General features: G+C 38.3%; 4 protein-coding genes across 4 annotated transcripts; all 4 read right to left on the reverse strand.

Annotated features, from left to right (window-relative positions):
* Positions 1–2,773: 2,773 nt before the first annotated feature.
* LOC140150969 (uncharacterized) lies at positions 2,774–10,766 on the reverse strand. The gene is made up of 3 exons (XM_072173137.1): positions 10,037–10,766; positions 7,261–7,477; positions 2,774–6,387 (listed from the first exon to the last, which is right to left on the reverse strand). Exons 1-3 carry the CDS (start codon positions 10,457–10,459, stop codon positions 6,164–6,166), a joined length of 864 nt encoding a protein of 287 aa, XP_072029238.1. The 5' UTR covers positions 10,460–10,766; the 3' UTR covers positions 2,774–6,163.
* A 4,621-nt stretch (positions 10,767–15,387) lies between these two features.
* LOC140150222 (BTB/POZ domain-containing protein KCTD6-like) lies at positions 15,388–16,107 on the reverse strand. Its single transcript, XM_072172228.1, has one exon. It carries the CDS (start codon positions 16,105–16,107, stop codon positions 15,388–15,390), a length of 720 nt encoding a protein of 239 aa, XP_072028329.1.
* A 2,199-nt stretch (positions 16,108–18,306) lies between these two features.
* Positions 18,307–19,614, reverse strand: LOC140150970 (caveolin-1-like). The gene is made up of 3 exons (XM_072173138.1): positions 19,524–19,614; positions 19,213–19,305; positions 18,307–18,651 (listed from the first exon to the last, which is right to left on the reverse strand). Exons 1-3 carry the CDS (start codon positions 19,587–19,589, stop codon positions 18,319–18,321), a joined length of 492 nt encoding a protein of 163 aa, XP_072029239.1. The 5' UTR covers positions 19,590–19,614; the 3' UTR covers positions 18,307–18,318.
* A 2,838-nt stretch (positions 19,615–22,452) lies between these two features.
* Positions 22,453–23,374, reverse strand: LOC140150223 (uncharacterized). Its single transcript, XM_072172229.1, has 2 exons — positions 23,100–23,374; positions 22,453–23,062 (listed from the first exon to the last, which is right to left on the reverse strand). Exons 1-2 carry the CDS (start codon positions 23,372–23,374, stop codon positions 22,453–22,455), a joined length of 885 nt encoding a protein of 294 aa, XP_072028330.1.
* Between the last annotated feature and the right edge of the window lie 1,368 nt (positions 23,375–24,742).

The raw sequence follows: 24,742 nt of genomic DNA on the forward strand, positions 1-24,742 counted from the left end.
GGAGCATTTGACAAGGTCTGGCACAATGGCCTTTGATCGAAACTCATGGCAAAAGGAGTATCCGGCAAGCTGCTCACCTGGATTAGGAGCTACCCGACAGATCGTTCCGTCAAAGTTGTCTTATCTGGCCAGTCATCAAGTACTATGCTCCGTCAAAGTGGTCCTATCTGGTCAGTCATCATGTATGCTATGCTGTGCTGTGCGGTGCCGTGCCGTGCCGTGCCGTGCCGTGCCGTGCCGTGCTATGTTATGTTTCAACCTTGTTTTGCGAGATTACATTTACAGCTAGAGACAACCCTGAAGCTGTAACTGCTAGCCTAAACAGAGACTTGGAGAAAATGAGGATCTGGGCAGACAGATGGAAGGTGACCTTCGAGCCATCAAAATGTAAGGCAATGACAATATCAAGAAAGAGGAATCAAACCAAGCTAGATCTTCTGTTTGGTACCACCAAACTGGCTGAGAAGAAGGAGCTGGAGATCATGGGAGTCACAGTTGACAACAAGCTGACCTGGACAAAGCACATCTCAGAGCAGAACAGAAGCTGGGCGCTGATGAGGAGAGCTGCAAACAAACTTGATGTGAGAGGCAGAGCAACCGTTTACAAAGCCCAAGTTCACAGTGTGATGGAATACGCCTCACTGTCTTGGATGAGTGCCAGCGCCACCACTCTAGGATTATTAGACTCTGATTCGAAGGGCTTTCCTGTGCGCGAGGAGGAAGCGATTACAAAGCTGAACATCACTCTCCATCAAAGACGTCAAGTCGCTTCAGCAACAGTCCTCTACAAAATGCACACCAGTTTGTGCCCACCAGTTCTGAAGACACTGCTACCAAAGCCCTTTATATGTAGTCTTACCATGCTCTCAGAGTACCAGTTTCTAGAACCATGTCCACTGGCAGGACCTTCATCCACACACGGCAACCACACTGCAGTTCACGTTTGGAATAGCCTACCAGATTTAAGTTACCGTACCCCTTCACTCTTGTTGTTCCTAAGCTACTGTGAACCACTGATTGGCTCATGTGGTTGTCTTTTATAGTGCCTATATATAGGTGCCATAAGTTCTTGACTTGTGTCACTCCTTGGGGCTATTGTTCACACTAGCATTTTATATAAAACACGACGAATGAACCGTAAATTCAGCCCGGTCAATTTTGTTTTATTTCGTGTTTAGAAAATATGTCATAAGCTTTAAAATGGTAAATCATTTGACTTCAAACGATATCCAGAAGCGGGGTTGTGGTTTGTTGAACTTTGCTCCATGACAAAATTGTAAATTAACTTTTTGTCGGTTCTACATATGTCTCTTTTTCCACATTACTGATAATAAATATCAAACAGTCATAATTGGTGGTCATTTCAAATAATCCCCAAGTAAACGAGGTTCAGGAATGTCCTGTCATTGTTAATTGTTGGTTATACATATCTATAGATAAAATACTATAATGATTTGTAACCCATCACTAGAACATGATTTAGCCAAAGTAAACAAAGACCAGGGCTATTAAGAATTCTATAGACATATATATATATATATATATAGAAGCTTATAATACTCTTCAATAATAGGATTATTGATTGGTTTAAAAGGTGTTTGACTAGAGCTGTCAAGATGAGATACATGTCGCACCAACTTGCTTGAGGTACCGATGAATACGACCTTCATGCGCATTTTACACTGTAACTCAGAATACAATTTAAGACATTTATGGCTCATTCATGGTGTACGGTCACATTTGAACGTGCATATAGCGCATTACTAAACAAGTATTCCTGAAAAAATTGGTGTCAGTTCAATTTACAATGTAACTATTATTTTAATGTAATGTTAAAGAGAAGTTTTGCACTGCAGCACTGACAAGAACATTTAGTGGTAGTTCATTTTATCATTAAATAGGCCTAATTATACACTTACATAGGCGTGCGTGTTTTGGCGCAATGTCAGCCTTCTATTCTTCAATTTTTTTCACAGGAGGAAGATGGCGAATTTCATCATTCGATATCAGCAAAGTATCAGGCCCTTGCAACTCCTATACCAGCGCAATACAAAACGATTTTTGTTTAATTAACACTGGACATGCTGGATGTTTTTATAAAAATATTGTATGTGATGAAGAAGGGGGCTGCTGCCACCAGATATAGGCTAAGTAAAACAGCGTATTACTATCAAGACTTATGTCGATATTATCAAGACTTGCAAAACTCGGCGGTAAACCGGGCCATGATTTTAAGCTTATTGTTAATTTTGCACCTTCAAACATACAAACCATCTCAAAAGTTAGGTCTTTATAGTAGGAAACCTTTTTGGGCGAAAGCACCATGTCAACAATGCCTAGAAAAGTTGCTTTTTGCCTTGTAAAAGTACGTAATTTTTCGGCACTTCCTGGTCAGCATGGAAGCATGTGGATTCGGATTTTGTTTTATTTCGTGTTTAGAAAATATATCATAAGCTTTAAAATGAAAAATCGTTTGACTCCAAACGATATCCAGAAGTAAAAAAAAGAGGGTTAAGTGCACAACGTACAAAAAAGTGACTATATCTCATTAACCGATGATCCTACAGATATGCGACCACTGACATTTTTTCCATCATGACCAGAGGAAAAATTTGACATATGGCACGACTCTCTAGGATATTTGGTTTAAAATTTTTAAAAAAAGTGAATATATCTTATTTTAAACCAATGATCCTACAGATATGAGCTGATATGCGACCACTGACTTTTTTGTTCCTTATGACCAAGGGAAAAGTTTGACATATCTCACGACTCTATATAGGAAATGATGTACATCATCATCATCATACATCATCATTTTATTTTCATTCAAATCAACATACAAAATATAAAAGACACAACATTTGAATGAGGAGATGCTCAAAAGGTCCAAAGGCCTGAAGCGAGCACCCCTTACACTGCCTTAAGTTACAACATACAATTACACAAAGTTAACAAATAAAAGAAAAAAGAAAGAGGAGAAGAACATGCAAAGAAAGACTCCAATATAAATATTTATAACATTTCATATAGATATTCCACAGTCCACACAAGAAATTGATAGTTGGAGTGGAGATGGGGGGATGGGTGAGGTCATTAAATAATCACTAAATATTAGATGTAATTTTTTATTAGACTTTTCTTTATTTGTAACTTAAAGTGGTTTACTGATTTTGCCATCTCTATATATTCCATTTCCTAGGACCGGAAGCCCGTGTTGTGAGGGCCACAAACTGCGGCTACGTACAGATACGCGAACGCTGACTTGTTTTGTTCTTTATGACCAGAGGAAAAGTTCGACATCGCACGACTCTTTAGGATATTTGGTTTAAAAGATAGATGGTTATTGCACAAAGTACAGCGAATTGGTTTGTGACCGAATGCAAGACATCAATTCATCTAAATATACAGATTTGGTGTAAAAACAACGGTTATGGAGAAAATCACGAAATAGTTAAATTTGGCCAACTTTTTTTGTACATCAATATACAGGGTTCGAATTGGCACGTGGGCGATTTGGTTTGGGGCTGAATTGACGAATAGTATCGATATCGATATTGATATTTTTACAGAGCACGTGATATTTCGATATGATGATTCGAATTGTCACGTGATCGTCAAACCTGTACTAAAGGTGTCAGTTCTGCAGGAACTGACACAAAAACGCTATGTTGATGATACAAATGAAAAGGAATAATCCGAACTGATGCATGATTGAACCATATTTTGTTCTTTGTTCTCAAAATTACAAAAAATGACTTATGCAATTAGCATAACAGGCTGACGATATTTGGTCGGGGCTCGAACCCATTCAACACTCTCAATACTATTAAACTTGAATGGGTTGCTGCTCAGTGTATCACGGCACTTACATTGTGTTTTGAAGTTTACCCGGCGAAATCGAATCCATACCACAGTCGCCACTACAGAGCGATTAACCATGACAAGTATTAATGTTTGTCCATAAGGCGACAAAAAAAGAAAACCCTGTTCTACGAGCCCGACCGACCCAGATTTTTAACGAATTGGGAAAAAATTTTCCTGTACATATGAATGCCGACCCAAATTTCAGAAATTTCAGGAACATTTTTTTTTTGTATTTCCTCAAATTGCAAATTATTTACAGATTTTGAGCCGACCGACCGACCCTACTTGAAAGGTCCGTCCGCCCGTAGAACAGGGTTTCTTTTTTTCGTCTCATGGATAAACAAGGACTGTCTAATGCCTCCAAGATACCAGTGGGCACCTTTTGTTATTAGTGAAGGAGATACTTATGCTAGCCAATGATGAGTCATTAGACGTGTATACAACTTCACTGAAACAATATAAATTTTAAAAATTATGAGATGCAAAAACCAATTCGTATTTCCACAATTTAATATTCTTCACCATTATTAATTTATAACTGTCTATTATTCCGGCGGTCTTGAAGTTCAGAAGCGGTCATCCGTGAAGTAAGTAAAAAAAAAAGTTTGGTTGTCCATAATCCGCTGTTTAAAAACAGTTTAGAAGTGTGAAGAAATTGTTTTAAAGGAAGGTGACCTGATATATTTGGAAAATAAAATTCTTTAAAACTTACGTATAACATAGCCTAAAATGTCATCCCTTTCAAGCACTCATGCAAAAAGAACATGTAAATATTTTTTTGTAAATGTGACTAATTCCTAATGGAATTACCGACATTTATACAGCGTGATATTGTTAGTCTACAGTGTTTTTGGGGCGCCCGCTACGGCGGGCCCCTTATTTGGCTTGACTTTGCAAAAAGCTTCTAATTTCGGTCTTGCTAGATTTACTTCGCAATTGTTTTGTTTTGATAGACGAGGCTCGTTGCTGTTCAGATGGAAATATAATTATGGGTCTGGGTGACAGATCTAAATGAAAAATATGGGGTCTTTGGGTGACACAGCATGTGCTGGTAATGGGTGCTTTGGGTGACGGCGATGGTGAAAAGGGGGGACTTAACAGCCCTACATGCGTCACCTCCAAAGTGGGAGTGCCCCAGCACATCAATATGTTTATGAGAAAAATATGAGCTTTCATCTGATACCAAAATCAGCATTTTGATGAGGCAAAGTGGTGGATGAGATTGTCAATCAGGTTACCCACCTTTAACAACAAAATTTTCAGGATGACAAACATTTTGAAAGAAAATGAAACGTTTTCATGTTGGTTTTTTGGAATGTCCAAAATTATGGTCGGTATTCTTTTGGGAACAGCCCATATTAGTCCAAGGGACAATTAGTCCGAAAAGTGTTAAAGTTAGGGTATATATGGCATTATGTTAAAGCTTAGGATTAATGTCATGGAAGATTAGGGTTATGGTTATCGCAGTCTTCTCATCTTCTCTGGTCAGGGTTAGCACATGATTAAGGCTATAGTTAGGGCTATGGTCAAGTTAGGATTAGAGTCAAGCGGAATTTAAATTTCATCACTGAGCGACGAGCGATTGATGTTTGAACAATGCAACAAAAATCACTCTCCCTAATTGGCTGAAACCATGCAATCGCTATCGCTCAGCGATGTATAGTATAAATTCAGAGTCAGAGTTATGTTTATGGCTATGGTTTATCATAGGGTTAGGAATAGGGCTTATAGATTGGGTTACCTGGATTAGGGTAAAATTTAGTTAGGATTAGGGTAAGGATTAGGGCTTATAACCAAGTTGTGTTTTTGGACTAATGATCCTTCCAACTATCGACTTGCAACCATTCGTTTGTAGGCTACGGTAAAAACTTTCCAGGGCTGGTTGGAAGACTTGACATTTTAGAACAACCAAAACTTTATTGCCTGATCATGGGGTTTGAATTTGGCGAAAATCAGCTGTTGTTGGAGATCTGTAGTTAGAGTCCATGATTTCTTTAAACGTGTTCTGTCGTTTTTGTTTTAATTTAAAGGCGCGAATAAATGGGTTGGTCGAGAATCCGTTTCTTGATGGGCTGGTCAATGCTGTCACGTGACCGTTCTCGCCTGATCATGGGGTTTGAATTTGGCGAAAATCCGCTGTTGTTGGAGATCTGTAGTTAGAGTCCATGATTTCTTTAAACGTGTTCTGTCGTTTTGTTTTTAATTTAAAGGCGCGAATAAATGGTGTGTCCTTATTGGTCGAGACTCCGTTTCTTGATGGGCTGGTCAATGCTGTCACGTGGCCGTTCTCGCCTGATCATGGGGTTTGAATTTGGCGAAAATCAGCTGTTGTTGGAGATCTGTAGTTAGAGTCCATGATTTCTTTAAACTTGTTCTGTCGTTTTTGTTTTAATTTAAAGGCGCGAATAAATGGTGTGTCCTTATTGGTCGAGAATCCGTTTCTTGATGGGCTGTTCAATGATGTCACGTGACCGTTCTCGCTTGTAACACGCATGTCACTCACTGGCTCTCTTCTCGGTACTGCAAATGAAAATAATAAAAGTACAATCAAAGTTGATTATTTCGTTGCTTTTCAGTAAAAACAGATATTCTATGCACTTGGCGCAAAACAAGATAAAAGTAAAGGTACGTTTGTCCCAGAAAAGGCGGGCCTAAACGAATGTAGGCCCTAGTGATAATTTAAAATTCTATACTTCACATGATCTTGTATTTATCATGAGTACACCTCATGCTGTCACAACGTAACGTAAGTTTACCACTACCGGCGGCTTCTCGTAGAAAAAACTTGTAAGTAATTGAAAATTGCAGGGAAAATTGTACAATGAATGAACTGATTACAGAAAAACACAGCACTAATATTTTAGTATTAGACAAATGTTTTCTTGTTTTGCCAAATGAAAAATAAATCATAATTCTTTGGCAGTAAAAAGTCCACTATTTTCATATTTTGGCAATTTAAGGGAAAATGGGCACGCCACAATAGAAAACTATTCTACGACTTGGCATACGCCTAAGCATTCAAAATCTTGAGAACTGATTAGCTAAGAGTTATCTCATACTTTTAATATTTTCTGTAATTTTTGACAATTAGTTATGAAAAAAAAATTAGAAAATGTGTTTTCCAACCATTAGAATGCATAACCTGAAATCTGATATAGTATATACAAGTCTTTGGGCTTGATTGCCAGAGCATATATGAAAAACACACTAAACCCGCATGTTTTGGCTCTTTTATCCAAAAATTAACCAAATAGTTAATAAATTTGACTTTCTTTGCCAGATAGAACTAACCAAAGCATTGTGATTTAGCTTTGTTTCATTTGGCAAAACATAATAATATTAATAATAATAAAAAAAAATGGTGCTGTTTTTTTCTGGAATAGGAGTACTGACCTGCTGGATCGAATGCTTCATTATCCTGGAATCGAACCGGTGACTCGTTGGTTTTCTTGTCATGTGGTGATGTTGGCCAGGCTTCTTTATTTCTAGGTGAGTTCGTCTTGTCATCACGTGATGAGGAGGTAGATGATCTATTTGCTGCTGATGCAGGAGCTAATTCGACATTCAGAGACTTCGAGTTGGTATGAGTTGTACTGCGTTTGCGTGCCTCCTGTTTAGAAATGAAAACGGTTTCATGATGTAGGCTGTAAAAAATTTCTATTCACGATGATTTCTGTTTTATACATGTATTATATTTTTGCGCCTCATAATTAAAAAAAATTGTTGTTGGTTTTTTTTTACTTCTTCACTTATGATGATTTGTAGTTTTGTTACCATTTTTGTTTCTTTTAATTTATAATTATATTATAGCACATTTTATGTTGAAATTGAATGAAATATCTTGAAATTGGAATGAAACGATTAAAACATTTTCAACCAAAAGAATAATATTTGATTCACAGCTTTTAGTATAATTAAAGCACAATGAACTGAAAAACTTGTTTAGTTAATAACAGTTGTATATACATTGTATAATATTGTTCACCTTTCTGCAGTATGTAAAACACGTGTATACACCAATCCGAGAAGCGTTTACTGTATTTGGCCCTCTATTGACGGCAACACAGATGTACCAGAGCGGGAGATTTAATTCGTAATTCAATACTCATGATTGTGTATTGAATATCACTGTTGTGTACAATTCCCGGGTACAATTCTGTATAGCACACAATAAATAATGGATGGAACCCCCGCACACCGACACCGCCTGGCTAATAATTATTTGGTGCAGAAGGGACACTAAAATGAATACACGGGATCGATACACGTGAATTGCTATGCACGATTTTGATATCAGACGAAAATCTTCTGATACCGGGTTAGAAAATGATGAATATCTCCCGTCATGATTTTTTTCTCAAGAAACCAGATTTGGTCTCATAAACTTGGAAATACGTGTTGAACAGATATGATAGTCGCTAGAATGCGCTTTGAAAATTGGCCGTGCGCTTTGAACTCAAAATTTGACCATTTTATATTGCGTTGGTCCTGTTATGGACTACAGCGTGCAGCGTGTAGTACAGCTGCACTCACTGTAGGCAGTATAAAAGTCGATGACCATTGACCTCAATGGGGTATACAAGCTTAATCACGCACAACCAAGATCGATTACCCGGCTATTGTGAGTAGCCTTAGTTATGTCCCTCGACTAATTATTAGTTTAAAAGAGCTTTAAAGGTTTGAACCAAATGGCTAATCGTGGCTGTGGATGTAACCTACCATGGCGATTCCTGCCATGAAGATATAGGGTCGAAGACACTGTGCCCCGACCTCGGGACACCGCAGTTTTACATCGGGGACACCGCAGTAATGGCGAAGTCGGATAGGTGTATACAATGTAAATGTTAAACAATAACTTCATTGAATAAGTTCATCAGGTTTGTAGAATAAATAAACAAGACATTTTTGAGTGACAAAACCAAGTGAAAATTAACTCACTACAATATTTCGTCCTTCACGTCGGAGGACTTCATCAGGTATGACTGATATGGTCATCTGATCCACTTTCCCGGGAGATGGGTTTCCGGTTAGGCTTAGACTCTTAGTACACCCGAAGGACAAACGCGAGAAAGAAAAAACAGGCAATTGTATCTATGAAATTGGATGCCAAAACTGCGATCAGTCCTATGTCGGTGAAACATCTCGCATGTTTGGAACCAGGATGTCAGAACACAAAGCTGAAGTCAATAAGGCCACTAACAAAAAGTACACTCGATCTGAACGCAAGTTATCAGAAAAAGAACAGACCAAATCAGCAATTTCTGATCATGTTGCCCGGGCCAACCACGTTATCAATTGGGATGATTCAAAGATCCTTGGGCAGGAGCACAACAAGAAGTCTAGAGAAGTTCGAGAAGCCATGGAGATTAGAAGAAGGGGAGCAAGACCTTAAACAGAGAGGAGGGCACATATTTCCTTAGCCACGTATATGATCCGCTTTTGAAGACTGCGAAAGAGTCTAAGCCTAACCGGAAACCCATCTCCCGGGAAAGTGGATCAGATGACCATATCAGTCATACCTGATGAAGTCCTCCGACGTGAAGGACGAAATATTGTAGTGAGTTAATTTTCACTTGGTTTTGTCACTCAAAAATGTCTTGTTTATTAAACAATAACATAGATAAGATAAGCATACATATTGTTTACATGTTTGTAACATGAGCAAATAATCCAGTACCCTACAGATTTAGCTCTATGTTGATTTAAAGATCTATTTAATTACAACACCTTTCAATGTATTTTATTTTCACCGTCGCTTTCTTAAAGGCCCATTCAGTGATTTGCTCATCCGGATTATCGTAAAGATCATCAAAATTCAGATTTTGGTACCTTTGTCATTGTTATAGATGTGTTAACATAGCCTGCGAGTGGTTCAGCCGAAAGCCGTGTATTTAAGACAAAATAAGACATTTTACACGAATCTGTAAGTTAGATACTGAGAGTAGGCTATCTAAATTAGCTACATGTATTTGAATAGGGCTTCAACTTCGTCAGTACTGCTGTTTTCTTCGTTTTTTGCCAAATTTGTCATTTCAAAAATACCAAATGACAATTTGAATGACTTATCCTTTACTTTTATGCAATTTATAAACAATTTTAATTTTTTTTACACTTGCGCTGGGATCACTGAATGGGTCTTTAAATCAAATCCACGCAGCAACATACGTACCTGGTTATAATTTGGTCCCAGTCCTGGAGGAGCTGACATGGACACCCTGGTTCGCATTGATCCCCCGTCACCTTTAATTCTTAAAGGTGGGAAGAATCCTTGTACTCCTCTTACATTTAATCTTTCTGTTGGATGTACAAAGATATCCCCTACATCCACAACTTTAGTCTTAGCAGGCAAACGTGACTGTCCACCTCTTGTTCTTGGGCAAAATTCATTTGTTGCTGAAGATGTTCCTGTTTTAATGGCGCGAACCGAATGCCTAGCAGGTGCTGGTGTGGTCTTATAAAGAAAATGTTCGGGTTTTTCATCTTGACTTAACGCTGGAACAGAGCGATTTAAAGCATTTTGCATGGATTGTCGAGCCACTGCAGGCCTAGGACTAAGTGCCGTTGGTATTGTTACTGATATAGTTTTCTGCATCTTTAAACTGAACTACTGGTAACGTCATCAGATATCATCAATTTAGTCCCTGTGTGATATTCCAATGCTGGATGCAGCAGTTGCAACTCAAACAAAAGTACTCCGATTCATCTTCCTTTTAACTTATCAAAGTTGTCATCTTGAAGCCACAATTTCCTCACAAAATAGTTATTTACTTAATTGTTTTATTCCAATTTATAAACATCACACCCTGGTATAATTGCAGCCATATTGGTTTTAAGTTGTTCAGTTCAGTGACGCATTTTGTGCTACTATGTATATCAATCAAATCAATAACATTTATTGTATCGGGTATTGATAGCGTACCCCGTTGCTGTGGGACACCAATATCTCAATGACTTTCGACCCGCATGATTAGTTCCAAACTTCAATAGTTCAAAGTTGACATTCTGTCGCAGACGATATATTGTCGAAGTGAACATACTTTTTATTTAAAATAGGTTAAATTTGTATTATTTTGTTTTATTCAAGCTCAATTATTTTTGTCAAATTGTCATGCATGTATATATTTGCAGATATTAATATACTGGGGTGCATATAATCAGAGAAGATGTAATCACATATTCTCTGATATAATTTTCAAGTAAGTAAAATTTGACGCAGTCGGCCCAGTATCCCTACAGATGAAAACAGAGTTCCATTTTGGTGAGTTCTGAGATCGTCCCAGTTTGGAGTATAATGACCTTCATTATACGAGACGAAGTGGTATTATTATGATAGTTATATTGACGGTTATTGTGGTTATTATCAATAGCACTACGAGCATTGGCTTAGGAAGATTTTCATCATGGGGGGCTGAAAATTGAAAAAATTTCCCCCTCGGAGTCAGAAAATTTTGCAAAATAGAAAAAAAACACCCATTTTCCTTCTATTTTATCATAATTTTTTAACTTCACCTGGGATTATTGGGGGGGGGGGGCTGAAAGGTATTCCAGCCCCACACCAAAATTATTGAGGGCTGAGCCCCCCCAAGCCCCAGCTGAAGCCCCGGTTCCTAAGCCTAGGCTATGCTATACCATTTGAATCCCTCATGCAACACTTGGCAATATTGTAGATATAGTAAACAACAATTTGCTTGTTGTAAAAAATAATCAAAAATGTTAAAAAAATTAGCTCTTTTTAGATGTTACTTATTATGTTCTGCATATTAAAGGACAATGATAATGTTGCATGCCGCTCAGTATTTTGAATGTAAAAAGGCTTTTGATACCGCGAGTCAATGACAGCCTCCTTGCATAGTTGCAATATGGTACCCGAGGAAGAGCTTTATGGCTTCTGATTTTATATATATAGATCTCAAGTTGCCGTCAGATTCCACGAACGTCATCGGTATTCCTCAGGGTTCTATCTTAGGTCCACTTCTTTTAAGTATAATGTCAATCCTCTTCATGATACGGCTCAAATCCAAGCAGGGACAAATCCAAGCTTAGATTAAAAGTTCTTAATAGATTAAAATTGATTTACTCTGAATTAGATTGCCATTTCTAAGATTGAAATTCAAATCCATAGATTGAATTTTAATCCTAATTTAGATTAAAGGTAAAGGTAAAGGAGACGATCCTGTATAAACAGTGATCGGAGTGCCCATCTCTCTTTCATTGGCGATTGGGCCAGACTCCTCCATGTAATGTTGCTATAGGGGATCGCTACACCTCCTCTACAGCGAGTCTGTTACCTTCCCAGCATTTAACAATGCCGGTACCCATTTAAACACCTGGGTGGAGAGGAGTAATCGAGATAAAGTGCCTTACTCAAGGGCACAACACGATGGCGTCGCCGGGGCTCGAACCCGCAACCTTCCGATTATGAGTCAGCGCCCGTTCCGCTAGGCCACCGTGCTCCCTATAATTTAGATTAGTCTTGAATAGTTAAGTTGGATTAGTGTCTAATTTAATCCAAGACTAATCCATGCTAATATTTAAAAAACAGGTCAATCTTATTAATTTATTTTTAATCTATAAGATTTAAAAAATTGTTATTAGTTCATTTTTAATCTATTCTATATAAGCTTGGATGTGTCCCTCGACGCAATCTAATATAATTTTATTAACTTTTTAATCTTAGGAATTAAGAGAGTACTGCGTAGCTCAAATAATACCAGGTACTTTCAGTAATTTACTGAAGATTAACAATTGGTTTGATCTCAACAAAGTGTGAGCAAAACAAACGTGAAAGAAGACAGCACACTACAGAGTGCACATTCCACGAAGATACCCTCTGCTTGCGGTGGACGATGAAATACAATCAAATAAATAGATATAAATTTAGATATTTTACGTTTTTATCTACACTTTTATTTCTACAATACCCTCACGTTAGCTTGGAAACAGAAAGTTACACATCGTGTAAACACAAGAAGTAGAGTAACATGCATATAGGGGCATTTGTCCTACATTTGTGAACACAAAAATAGTTTACTGTTTACTCATCCCAAAACTAAGAACAATTCAATAGTTATAATGTCGAAAATGACTGTTTGTAATATTCTTGCAATAATTGATTGAGATTTTGAGAGGTAAACATGGTAAAATGATCAGTGTTTACTAGTTCAAAACTGAAAAACACTCAATAGGCCTACCTCACGTTATAATGTGTTTCCAACACCATGCAGTTTCTTGATTAACATTCATGACATACAGACGATACTTGCAGAAAAGCTGTTTTGGGGGCACGGGGGTTAGTAGCGCCCGGGGTAAGAAACAAAATTGGCGCCCCTGCCCCCACCCGAAAATATCTTAGACGCGGGCTAAGGATACATAATGCCCCCCCCCCCCCATGCTTGAAACAATAATTTGCTCGCGGAGCGCGCGAAAGTTTGGACAAATAAGGCCTATACACTAATTAATTTTGGTTAAAAGAAGTTGAATATCGGTCTTAAAATGTTCTTTCAATTGATTTTGTGCTGAAATGCGCGCTGAAATTTTGACTTTCATCGATTGGAGGGGCACAGAATCGATGCTGAATTGGTCAATTTGGCGCACTCCTAAGGGTAGCGCCCGGGGCACATTGCCCCCCTCTGCCCCCGGTAGTTACGCCACTGCGGGGGTACGAGCGCAAAATGAACTTGATTTGGCATTTCCCCCACAGAAGTATAGGAGTTCCACTTTGTATGATTTTTTATTGCACCTCTATATCCTCACACAAGTAAAATCGGACATCACCACATTGGACAATTTTACATCATAGTTTAATGTTTCCAACTCGAATAGATATTCATTTGTAATATACCGTAAAGATTCGCCTAATGGCGCACTTGGATTAGGATAAATTTCATGTGCAAATAGAGAGCTCTCTGCTCTGAAATTCCAACAAGAAATAAAGTTCCGTGCCCTTTGCTTTTGGGAATTTTGAGGGAGGGCACTCTTAGGTTGCGCCTAAAATTCCACTTATGTCAAGTGAGCCCATAGCGCCATTAGGCGAATCTTTACGGTACGTGTGCTCACAAACATGATGTTAGTTTTAATCATTATGACCGTGGAAAACAACATTAATTTGTTCAATTGCACATGTAGGCGTGACAGATATTTTTATTCTGATCAATTAATTTTATCAACATATTTTGTTGGCGAAAACAAGTTTGCGCCATCGAATATTCGACGCCGGAGGCTTTTTGTCGATTTTCGTCAACAAAGATTCGTAAGACAAGATAAAAATGGATTTGAAAAGCTGGAATAACGAACCCTTGTACGTTGCATCCAATATTCAACGTCACAATGGCGTACACTGCAAAAACAGTGTTTAGAAATTAAACGCTTTTCTAAACACAATTTTGCCTTCACGTTGTAAACACGTTTAGAAGCTAAACATCATGTGTCAAATTTCTAAGCATTGGTCAGTGATGGTGTTCAATTTCTAAACATCTGACATCCATATTCTAAACATATTAAACGTTTCTAAATACATTCTTGCCTTCACACTGTTTTTGCAGTGTATGAATCGGCCTGAAGTATATGTAGCGTAGGCTACTATTCGCCGTAGAAGTAGTTATGTAACCGGATTAATTACCATAGCAATGGGTACACACTATCTCCGAATATATCGCCCTGCACTATAAGCAGTTTGCGTTCATGACCTGTATATGCCGGCATGGGATTCGAACCCACGACCTTTCGATGGGAACTGTTGCCCTAATGGATAGAGCGTACAACGAGAGATCGTTCAGATCTTGGGTTCGAATCATGCATGCTGGCACATTCCCTTTGTTTTTTTAAATCAAGTTTGGTTGTGTACTGGTCGGCGTAATTTGTGTTTATTTGTTGTCTTGTTTAATTGTAACACTGTTCTCTCTTTTCGATGACGTCCTAAACGAAAGTGCTTACGTTAGAAGGCATAGGGCCTACCCTTCCCTCCATGTAACGTATAAGTGTGAATATTGAAAATTACAACCTCAAAAGATCAGCTTTGACCATCATTGACCGATATGTTGACTAGTGGTTTTACAAACGTAATCGGCCTTTTTAGCTCTTTTTGAACCCCTCTTCCAGGCCCTCTTCCCAACGAAAGGACTTGCGTTTATAAGGCATCGTAAAACTTTTGCTTTGTTCATCAAAAGAACCCAGTCCAGATCAGAATACGTTGTCTCCTGAATTCAATGATACTGAGAGGTAGTGCCCTGACTTATATCACGGTGTGTTGGCATGGTTAGTCATACGTCTCGGCGGTGCCATGAAAAGGGAAATGAATCAACATTACCATGTCAAAATATTTTGACTTTAACGTGTAGCAAATTAATTCAGGTCGGTTATTCCTTGAAAATATAAACACAAGATCAATTAAGAAAACAATAATTGATGTTGTTCTTGTAGGTTTTCAAAGGTAAGTTTTGAGGCTTCAAATGCATCTGCTCATGATGTGGGCGTTGTCGCAATGGTTTGACTCGAGTACATCTGACAGTACGTCAAAGAATGTCAAGACTTAGTGGTATGAAATACCCATGTTTTTGCTTCATTCAAATGAACTGTGCTTCGAACTCTAACGTCAACAGGCAACAACTCGGACACAGAATCACAAATGTACCTCAGCCTATATCCCAACTTCCATATCTCCTTAAAAATCATTTGTTTGGTCAATTCGGGTTGTGGTTGATATTTAGAAGTCCCATCTCGACAGTTGACGAAACCCATGTGCCAAGGTCGATGTAACTTTTCTCCATTCTCTGACATTTTATGCTCGCCAAGAAAATGAGTTGGTGAATCTGATAGTTTGAGTAACACATCTGGATTTCCAAATATTGTCCAATCAGAATGCACACCGGTGCGTTTTTGTGAGTACATTCGTAACTCGACGTTCAAAGCTCGGTCATTTTTCGGCGCTTCTCGTTCTCGAGTAACAGCTTGAATGAGTTCCGGAATTCCGTAAAAGTCCGCTTCGTCCGCTAGAAGATCAAGCTCCTTAAAATCATCTGGTAGAAATAAATGAGAACTTCTCAAAAAATTCAGTACATATCGAAAAAGTGGGCCGTCTCTATCGATGAAATAATTATTATTTTTATCAAGTGATGAAGGCAGTCTGTTGCTGAACATAGATCCTAAAGCTGAATCTGGATAGCGCGTTAACGTCTCTAGAGTTGTTGTATAAATTCGGCCGCCAACATTTAGGGTGATCACTTCACCGGTACCGTCACTCATTTTTGAAGTTTCCATGCTCCTTATTAACAGCAAATATCACATTTTAATCTCATAGATGTCCAACGTCATTGCCGAGTTGTCCAAAATAGTTGGTTTTACTTTCAACAAGTTGTTATATAATTTATATGAATGCAGTAACTGTTGATACTGTTCGAGCAGTCGTGTGTCTTTTTAATATTATTCCCATGTAGTCGTTTTAGATCATAAGTGTCATTTACAAAGCCGTGAATTTACTTTTAGAGGGCCATTATTTTAAAAGATATCGTTTATATGAATGCTTTTAATCGTTTGTTCATTCTATAATTTTAATTTACAACAAGCCGCCTTTATTATTCCTGTCCTTTTCTATTTTTAATAGCTCCGTGCATCGCTCTTTAATTGTGTGTTCTCTTAATATTATTAATGTTATAGTATCAATTTTCATTTATTTTAGAAGACGCGTAGACGCGAAGGGCCTTCAAAATGTGGGAAAGAACAAAACGCAACGAGTGATGAACTAATTTCAGCAAACAATCCACAATATTTGATCGTCCTGATCCTGTATTTATCATATTAGTGAAATGTCGAGTCAAAGACGCTTAATGCCAAACGGAATTTTGTAATTCGCGTATAATTTTTAGTTTCCGCTTCACGTCAACAGAACCGCCGTAGTAACTCTTGCCAATGTAGGCTCATCATTAAGGGGGTACTACACCCCTGGCCAATTTTGTGCCTATTTTTGCATTTTTCTCAAAAATTATAACGCATTTTTATTGGTGACAAGTAAGATATGTAGGCCTATATTATAGGGGCAAGGACTACAACTACTGCACTGAAACTTCAGCAACTGAAGGCAAGTAGTTATCGATTTATTGATCAAATATTGGTTTTCCCTCATTTTTGACTGTAACGCCACAACTGTTGTCTGTGCTGAAATACAATTTCCAGTGAAGTAGTTGTAGACCTTGCCCCTATAACATACACATCTTACTTGTCACCAATGTGCTATAATTTTTGAGAAAAATGCAAAAATAGGCACACAATTGGCCAGTGGTGTAGTACCCCCTTAAGGGCACGCATGCATGCATCAAGGGTCAATGTCACTTTTTTCCATATTTTCTTTCAATCATGTTAAATTCGTATGTCTACAATTCTTAAATAATGGTTCTTATCATCTTACAAATGGATATTTTGTTGCACAAGCACTAAAGACATTTCAATCTTAATTAATTTGGTATTTGCATGATGGGTCAGTTTAAAAATAAAATATTGAGACTACCAAGTTTGGGACATTTTACCATGTTGACCTTCAAATTTGAAATAGCTATCTGCATAATTGAAAACAAAAATGGCGTATTGACAAGTATTCGGCAATAGTGTCTTGCAAAATAACACAAACCTTAAAAATAGAGACAGCCAGAAGGAATGCAACTCAGACGTGTCTCAAATAGACTTCTGACATTGAATCAGTCTTCAATTTGGAATTGTGGGATAGGCTCTTACTACGGGAGTTCATAACAATTAGTAACTTGTTAACTGGTTCACCGTCGGACAAGTTTGAAACTGTCAAGCTTTTTTACATTAGCAGATAGGCAAGGTCTGCTTGTGTTCTCTGTTGACTTCAGTCTTCAGTGAACGGCTCTTTGCAGAGCCACCACTTATTTATTTATTTCTCAGTTGACAAGGGGTGGTATTCAGTGAACGGCTCTTTTCAGAGCCATCATTATATAGGCAAGGGCGCCTGCATGTCCGTCCTTAGGTACATGTACCTAGGTACATGTACTTTGTCCTAAATACGTCAGAGTTTGTTCCAAAGTTGTCCGACGGCGAACCCGCTTAAAACTTACTAATTCTTAAATTTGGAAATGCCTAAACTGCGTAGAAGCTCGTAGAGACGTGACTTTGTGTCTTGCTGCAGAAATGTCTCAAACGGGCTTTAAAACCAGACATGTCTCAATTAAGTTTTTTTGAAAGACACATGATCCCGTTTCCTATGTTTTCTGTTGTTGAAGGCATGCCTAACTGTATTGACGGACGCAATCATGATGGCGTTGCACGAAGTGCCAAGTCTTTTGAATTTCCCGGGTTTATGAAATACTGTTCTCCTTTTGTCATAACTCTTATTTCGAATATGCTAATTGCAAGACATTTGTGCTATTCCTACTATTATTACAGTGTAGGCATCGCCTTTTCACATCCTGACCCGGACGAAGAAAAAGGAGCTTAAGTAACCTATGATTCAAAAATCATACTTCGCGAATCCGAATGTGAAAGACCACGACGTTTTTTCAACGGAGCATGCAGTAGGTCAAGTCCCGTAACATTGACCTGAAACGATCCTTTGATTCCAGAAAATAAAATGCTACAAGAGCGAAATATAGGGTCGAAAACAGATCGAAACGTACTGCCAAATGCCGTAGTGAGAATGCGGGAAAACATAAAGACTAACTTGAGTGCTGGCTGGGCAATCCACGTTACCACGAAGCTACCGAGACCAAAGAAGATGCCCCATATGATGCACACAATGGTACCAAAGATGGAGCCAAATAAAGTGTAAATTCCTCGCTGTTTGAAAATCAAAAGTTTTAAAGATTATCGTAATACGAAATGCATATAAAATTAATGAAATATTATTAAAACGGATATAAACAAGAAAGAAGGCCTAGTACATAATTGAAAAAGGCAAAGGCAGAAAGAAAAACGAGGACGAAGCTTTAAAAGAAACGGAAGAACAAGATACGCAGGGGAAGAAAAAGAAGAACCAATTTAGGAAGAAGAGGAGAAAACGAAGTTATAACATATAGGGAAGAAGAAATAAACAGTACTATACTAAACGGAAGAAAGGAAAAGAAGCGACGAATAGGGAGATGAGGAGGAAGAGGAAGAATTAACCCCATGAGAACTACCTGCCGATTGGTCAAAAAAAGGTTTACATTATCAATTGCACCAATCAGCAACATTGTTATAGAATAATTTAACCACGCAAAAAATTGGGGTGAATTGTTTGCAAAGCTCCGTTCTGATTGGTGATTAAAATGAAGATATCATGTAATTGACCAATTAGAGGCAATGTAGTGCTCAGGGGGTTATTAAAGTAGCAGCAAAGGTCTCAGGTCTTGATCTTACTTCTGTCCATGTGAACAGCGTCCTGTGAAGATTGTAAACTGTCTCTGGAATCTCTGAACCAAGAGGTTCACGAAATACTTCGGTGAAAGTTATCTGAAAAATACAAAACGTCTTGTAGTGTTCACATTTCAGTATGCATTAGAATGATGCTGCAATTACTGGAACAGCATTTCCAAGAGTCAACTTTAATGGCGACTAATAACTACACCCAGTTTTGTTTTCTTGTTGTCAAATGTTTTGTTCACCTGCAGGTAGGGCAAAAAGATGTTTAATGAGACTATATTACTTTTGTTTTTAACTATTTGAAATACCTCGACTGGTGTAGTAAGCTTGAAGACACCGTCGGATTTTGGCAATGATGTAGTCACATCGGCCATCAGTGCCTGCTTCTTTGACGCTGACTCACTGATATCAGGACTGAATTTGACAGCACTCCGAGACAGACTTGGACCACTTCCACGACCACCTCCTTTGCTTCCATCTCTTTCCTGCATCAAAATGGTCTTATCTGGTTCTGGTGGGTCGACTACAGTATGATAGCTCGGGGCTGAATAGCCTGGTGATGGGTAGGGATTGGAAAATGATTGAGCTTGCTGGAGTTTCTCATCGCGTGAAATTCCGCTTGCCATAGTTTGCCAACGCGATGTTAGAAGAATAGATCTGGAAAGATCAGAACTGTAATTAATATCAATGTATGGTCATCGTGGTGCGGTGCATTGTCGTCGTCGTCCTCCTCTATCATTATCGTTGATAGCCTGTTGATCCTCATCATCTGATCAATGATCATCATCAACATCATCCAACCTCATCAACATCATCACTGCGTTGATCATCATCATGACAATTCGAATTTCGTTATGTAACCAGGTTCTGGAAAATCTACATTACAAATTTTTGTGCTATTATAGAGATAATTGGCTTGACGAAAACGACATGGTCGTAGATCTGTTCCACTTTTGTTAAACGTAGCTAGGCCTTCAGTTTGCAACTATAAATTATCGCAACGAAAATGGCTTACTCTAATGTAGATTTTCCACTTCCAGCTTACTCTTTTATCATGAAAATTATGTCAATGGCGACGAATACGAAGATGACTGATAAGTGATGATAAATGGTGATGATGCCGACGACGATGATGATAATACAGATGATGATGCCATGACAATATAATGATGATATTATTTCTAATATATTGTAAAACGTGTTAAATTAACATCACAAAATTGTATACTCACATAAACTGATCACACCATTGGCAATAATAGGACAAGCCACCGTAGTAAGGATATGGTGACGATTTGATTTGCTTTTAAAACCAACGTGTGCTGAGACATTACTTTTTGGTGGGTGATGGATGAATTACAAACATCTTGTATAGTTACACAGGAAATTAAGACGTAATTGTCAGGTAAGTTTTGATTAAGTGCCTAATTACTTTATAGCACTCCACTCGCAGTTTCGGATTAATTAATAAGACAACATTAACAAGACAAAATGCAACTGCAAGGCAGAATAAGCAAAGAACGAATGATTGAATAAAATAAAATAATAAAAGAATGAGCTCAAATTACATCGAATGAATGATTAAATGAATGAATGTGTGAGTGAGTGAGTGTATGAATGAATGATGAATAATGACTCAGATAAATGTGTGTGAGAGAGTGAGTGAATAAATACATACATTACTAAGTGAATGAATGGAATGAAAGGCACGCCCAAAGAGCTTAGATAGGAAGGAGAAGCAATATATTACGTAACACATTGTTCCTTTGATGTCGTTTTGATTTGCCGACATCTGGCTATTCATAAAAGTGGCACCATTGTTTCGAACAAAGGAGTTTTACCAGTAAATTGATAAATGACCTGACAGCAAACACTTTTCCTGGCAGGTGACTGTCAATAAGTGATGAATAGAAAGTTATGTGTAAGCGCACCACTTGAGAAAGTGGTACCATTGTTCGCACACAGCCCAAGGATGTGCCGACTTGTCACAAACCTTGTCCGAAATTGAAACTCCTAATGTATGAAAAAAAAACCCACCTAATAATACATACATACATGTTTATAAAGCGCCTTTAAAATTTATCAAAGCGCTGAAAAAGGAGAGAAAGGGTGGAAAAAAGAAACACAGAAGGAACAAGAAAGAACTGAAGAAGCTAACTGAAAAGTTTCTTTCTGAAAACTGGATTTGATGAAGACTCCATAATGGCTTTAGGGAGTTTATTCCATTCCCTAAATAATAAATAATAATAAAGTCGCCTAATTGCACAGCTGTAGGTGTCGATCGTACAACTTCATGAATATTGATTGGCAACATTTTCCAAAATGTCAGCGCTCTAATCAGACCCATAGAACAATAAACCCTGCAGTGCGTTGGGCACGCCAATCATAACGGAATAGGGCCCTATCATTAAAATGCAAAACTGAATAGAAATCTTGAAGGAGAGTGGGATGGCAGGAACCATATTTGACCAGTTTCAGCTATTTACTAAAAATTGAAGTGTACTTTGTACTATTAATTTACATTGATCTTATTTATAGGAAGTGAGTCAAGAACGTCAACAATTCCACTAGTACATTTCCTGCGGATCTTGAGCTAAGGCCAATAATATATCGAAACAAAAGACGTATGAGAAAATCATGCACATAGGGTGGAAATGACACAACTAATATGGAGTCAGATAAGAATCCACATCATTCCTCTTGTGTATCAGCTTAATTTGTCTCAATATTAGAGTGCAACTTGACACCGCTATGTCATGCTTTTTGAACGAGATGTGACTCTATTCTGTAGGATTCCGGGGGGTAGTTCATTGGTAGATCACCAGCGCGGTCATCTTCGGAGTCTAATTTCACCTTTCTTAAGATGAGCACTCCTGGTGTAGTTCTCTCTTGGAAGATGACAAAATTGGAAAAATCACCTTGTTGCAGTCTAACTAACAAACGAACAAAATCAGCTTGTTACACTAGCAAGTGCCACACCGGGGTGATGTAAGGCAGCAGGCAGGGCCAGTGTATAGCTATGTCAAGTGTCGTTGAGGAATAGTCGTTGGTAAAACATCAACATTGTCACCATCGAAGCCCATTTTCATAGTATAGTGTGCACTGGGGTCTCTGGACTTAGGACCAGACTTTGGCGGGTTAACCTGTTTATGAGCTCAACCTTCCCCATTCCCCAGTGCATATCGATGGTGTTAGTGTAAACTCTATCTGTCGGAATGCCTTTGTATTTCTGCATAGCTAGATGATGTAGCTGGCTCTCAGAGCTGATTTGGAGGCAGTGTCTAGGACTGGTTTTCTTTTCCCCTTTGGGACTCCTAAGGCAGCTAAACACTTGGTTAGTGATGTGTTATAGAAGCCTCTACTTCCCACTTCTACTGGGAAGTAAAACACAGTATATCCTCTGTTTTCACATTCGGCTATTAGGTCTTCGTATTTACACTTCATGTTTTCCTGGCGTACGCATTGGCTAGGTTCTCCTCCGATGGTACTGTCAATTATGATGATTACATGTTTGGTGATGGCTGAATAGATCGTAAAATCAGGCCGCTTGGCAATTCCTGCTATTTCTTGAGGGAACACTATTGGCTTGTGCTCTTCATCCATCAGGAAGGTCCAGTCTCTAGCCTTCTTCGGGATGTTTTTTACTTCTATCTTTGGAGTGCGTAGGGGTGGGTTCCTGAATGTTGTGCCATCGGCTGTACGAAAAGCAGTGGTAGGGATGAAGTCTGGAATATACTCCGTTGTTTTGCTGTTGTTAGCCTCATCAATATATGGTGCCAGGCCTGATTCTATTGTTCTTAGTGTTTGGTCATGGCGCCAGTTGTACCTTCCATTCTCAAGGGAGTATCTGCAACAATTCAGGATGTGGAGCAGAGTCCAGTTACGGTAGTTGCAGAGTTGGCACAGTCCAAGATTGCCCCCCCAGTTTCAGATTAGCAGGTGAAGGAAGTTGGTCATGGATGGCATTGATATGGAAAGACAGTAGCTCTGGTGTCCAGACATATACGAGCTTCTTCCATGAGGTGTCAGTCTGCACGGCGGAGTCCCATTTTAACAATTGTTCTTGTTTAGCACATCCGTAGAGGTAGACCAGCATATCTTCTTCATTCACTTCTTTCACCAGATTAGTGAGGCATTTTCTGTGCTGTTTCTGGCTCATGTCCTCAATAAGCTTTTGGGTTTTCTTGAATTTCTAGAAACCCAGTCTTGCCCGGTCAGTTTGACCTCGGCTCATCTCATTTAAGATGAGGTGGCGCTCTCTCTTTTTTCGAGCTCTTTAACTCCATTCTACCTCTTCTTGGTTTTCTTATTTTCCAAACAATCTCTATATAGTGTTTAGATCTTTCCATCTCTGGAGTATTTGTTCAGATGGTATTTGATGCATTTGACAGCGGTGGTGAGCATGGGCTGGTTGTGAATATAGGTGATCATCTGTCCGTCTGTTTGTAGCTGAAGATTGTAAGCTACGTATTGGGTCTTGTGACCATTCAACTTCTGTTCTGCGTTTGGAATTACTTTCTTCATCGCATGAGATCTGCATTTGGATGGTTTGGCCTTCATAGTTCTTGTCCAGTTGAGAAGTTGTTGACATTTGTTAATAAGTTGCTGGCAACTTTCTGGGCTTCTTGCTACAAAGGTCAGATCATCTGCATATGTCTTGTCTGACGATGTAAGGTCTGAGCTACTCATGCGGTAGCCAAGATGGCTGGATTGGTAGAGAAGATGCAGACACAGATTGAAGACTACTAGGAATAAGATGCAATATTTAATCCAGTCTGTGGTCCAATCTTCAGTTTTCACTCTGATGAAAAGCTCATCGTAATAATTGAAAATGATCTTTTTAATGTGTTCTGGTACATGATACCATTCCAAGTCTGTATAAGATTGTGTAGTACAGTGCCATATGCATTTGCAAATCTAGCCCTACAATATTGGAGTCTCAGTGGAGTGCAGTCTATATTATTTTAAGTTATGATTTGTTTATTTTATGTTAAGGCAAACAGGGATATGATAGAAAAAAAAGGGTAAGCATTTTGAAGTGTCACTTTGAAATAAATATTATTATACTAATATATATAACGGTTATATAGTTATGATCCAGGAGCATTATTGTAGGTCAATATCTCATGGATGCATCTCATTTTGGCCTAGTTTGTCTTATTAATAGGCATGTCCACTAAAAATTGAAGTACTTTTAAATTGATTCAGACCTAACTTATTGGATGGGAATTGATGAAAGAAACATTTTGGCGTTTAAATAATCTTAATCGGACGTTTCATTCCAGAGATATGGCCTTTCGAGTGTCACGGTTTTATATAGGGCTGCTAGAACATGTTAAAAAGTGTAAAAAAAAAAAGGAATACTAACAGAAAGTGTAACTTTAAGGTACTTTTTCTTAATGTATTTATTAACTATCTTATCTGGAACATTATATTTGCTTATAACAACATGAAAATAAGATCATCCTGAAAATTTAATCGATTTTGTTGACATACAACAAAAAATATAAGACCTCAAAACCCATGG

The sequence above is a fragment of the Amphiura filiformis genome, chromosome 4, assembly GCF_039555335.1.
Source record: "Amphiura filiformis chromosome 4, Afil_fr2py, whole genome shotgun sequence".
Classification (NCBI taxonomy): Eukaryota; Metazoa; Echinodermata; class Ophiuroidea; order Amphilepidida; family Amphiuridae; genus Amphiura; species Amphiura filiformis.

What these genes read in the sequence shown, in the direction of transcription:
- LOC140150969 (XM_072173137.1), bottom strand. Translation starts at nt 10,459, where the DNA reads ATGCAGAAAACTATATCAGTAACAATACCAACGGCACTTAGTCCTAGG. An exon ending in TGGGACCAAATTATAACCAG is followed by an intron (nt 7,478 to 10,036) that starts GTACGTATGTTG and finishes ATTTCTAAACAG; the next exon opens with GAGGCACGCAAACGCAGTAC. An exon ending in TGAAGCATTCGATCCAGCAG is followed by an intron (nt 6,388 to 7,260) that starts GTCAGTACTCCT and finishes TTTCATTTGCAG; the next exon opens with TACCGAGAAGAGAGCCAGTG.
- LOC140150222 (XM_072172228.1), bottom strand. Translation starts at nt 16,107, where the DNA reads ATGAGTGACGGTACCGGTGAAGTGATCACCCTAAATGTTGGCGGCCGA.
- LOC140150223 (XM_072172229.1), bottom strand. Translation starts at nt 23,374, where the DNA reads ATGAGCCAGAAACAGCACAGAAAATGCCTCACTAATCTGGTGAAAGAA. An exon ending in GTGCCAACTCTGCAACTACC is followed by an intron (nt 23,063 to 23,099) that starts GTAACTGGACTC and finishes GAATTGTTGCAG; the next exon opens with ATACTCCCTTGAGAATGGAA.
- LOC140150970 (XM_072173138.1), bottom strand. Translation starts at nt 19,589, where the DNA reads ATGGCCGATGTGACTACATCATTGCCAAAATCCGACGGTGTCTTCAAG. An exon ending in AGCTTACTACACCAGTCGAG is followed by an intron (nt 19,306 to 19,523) that starts GTATTTCAAATA and finishes TGTATTTTTCAG; the next exon opens with ATAACTTTCACCGAAGTATT. An exon ending in CGCTGTTCACATGGACAGAA is followed by an intron (nt 18,652 to 19,212) that starts GTAAGATCAAGA and finishes ATTTTCAAACAG; the next exon opens with CGAGGAATTTACACTTTATT.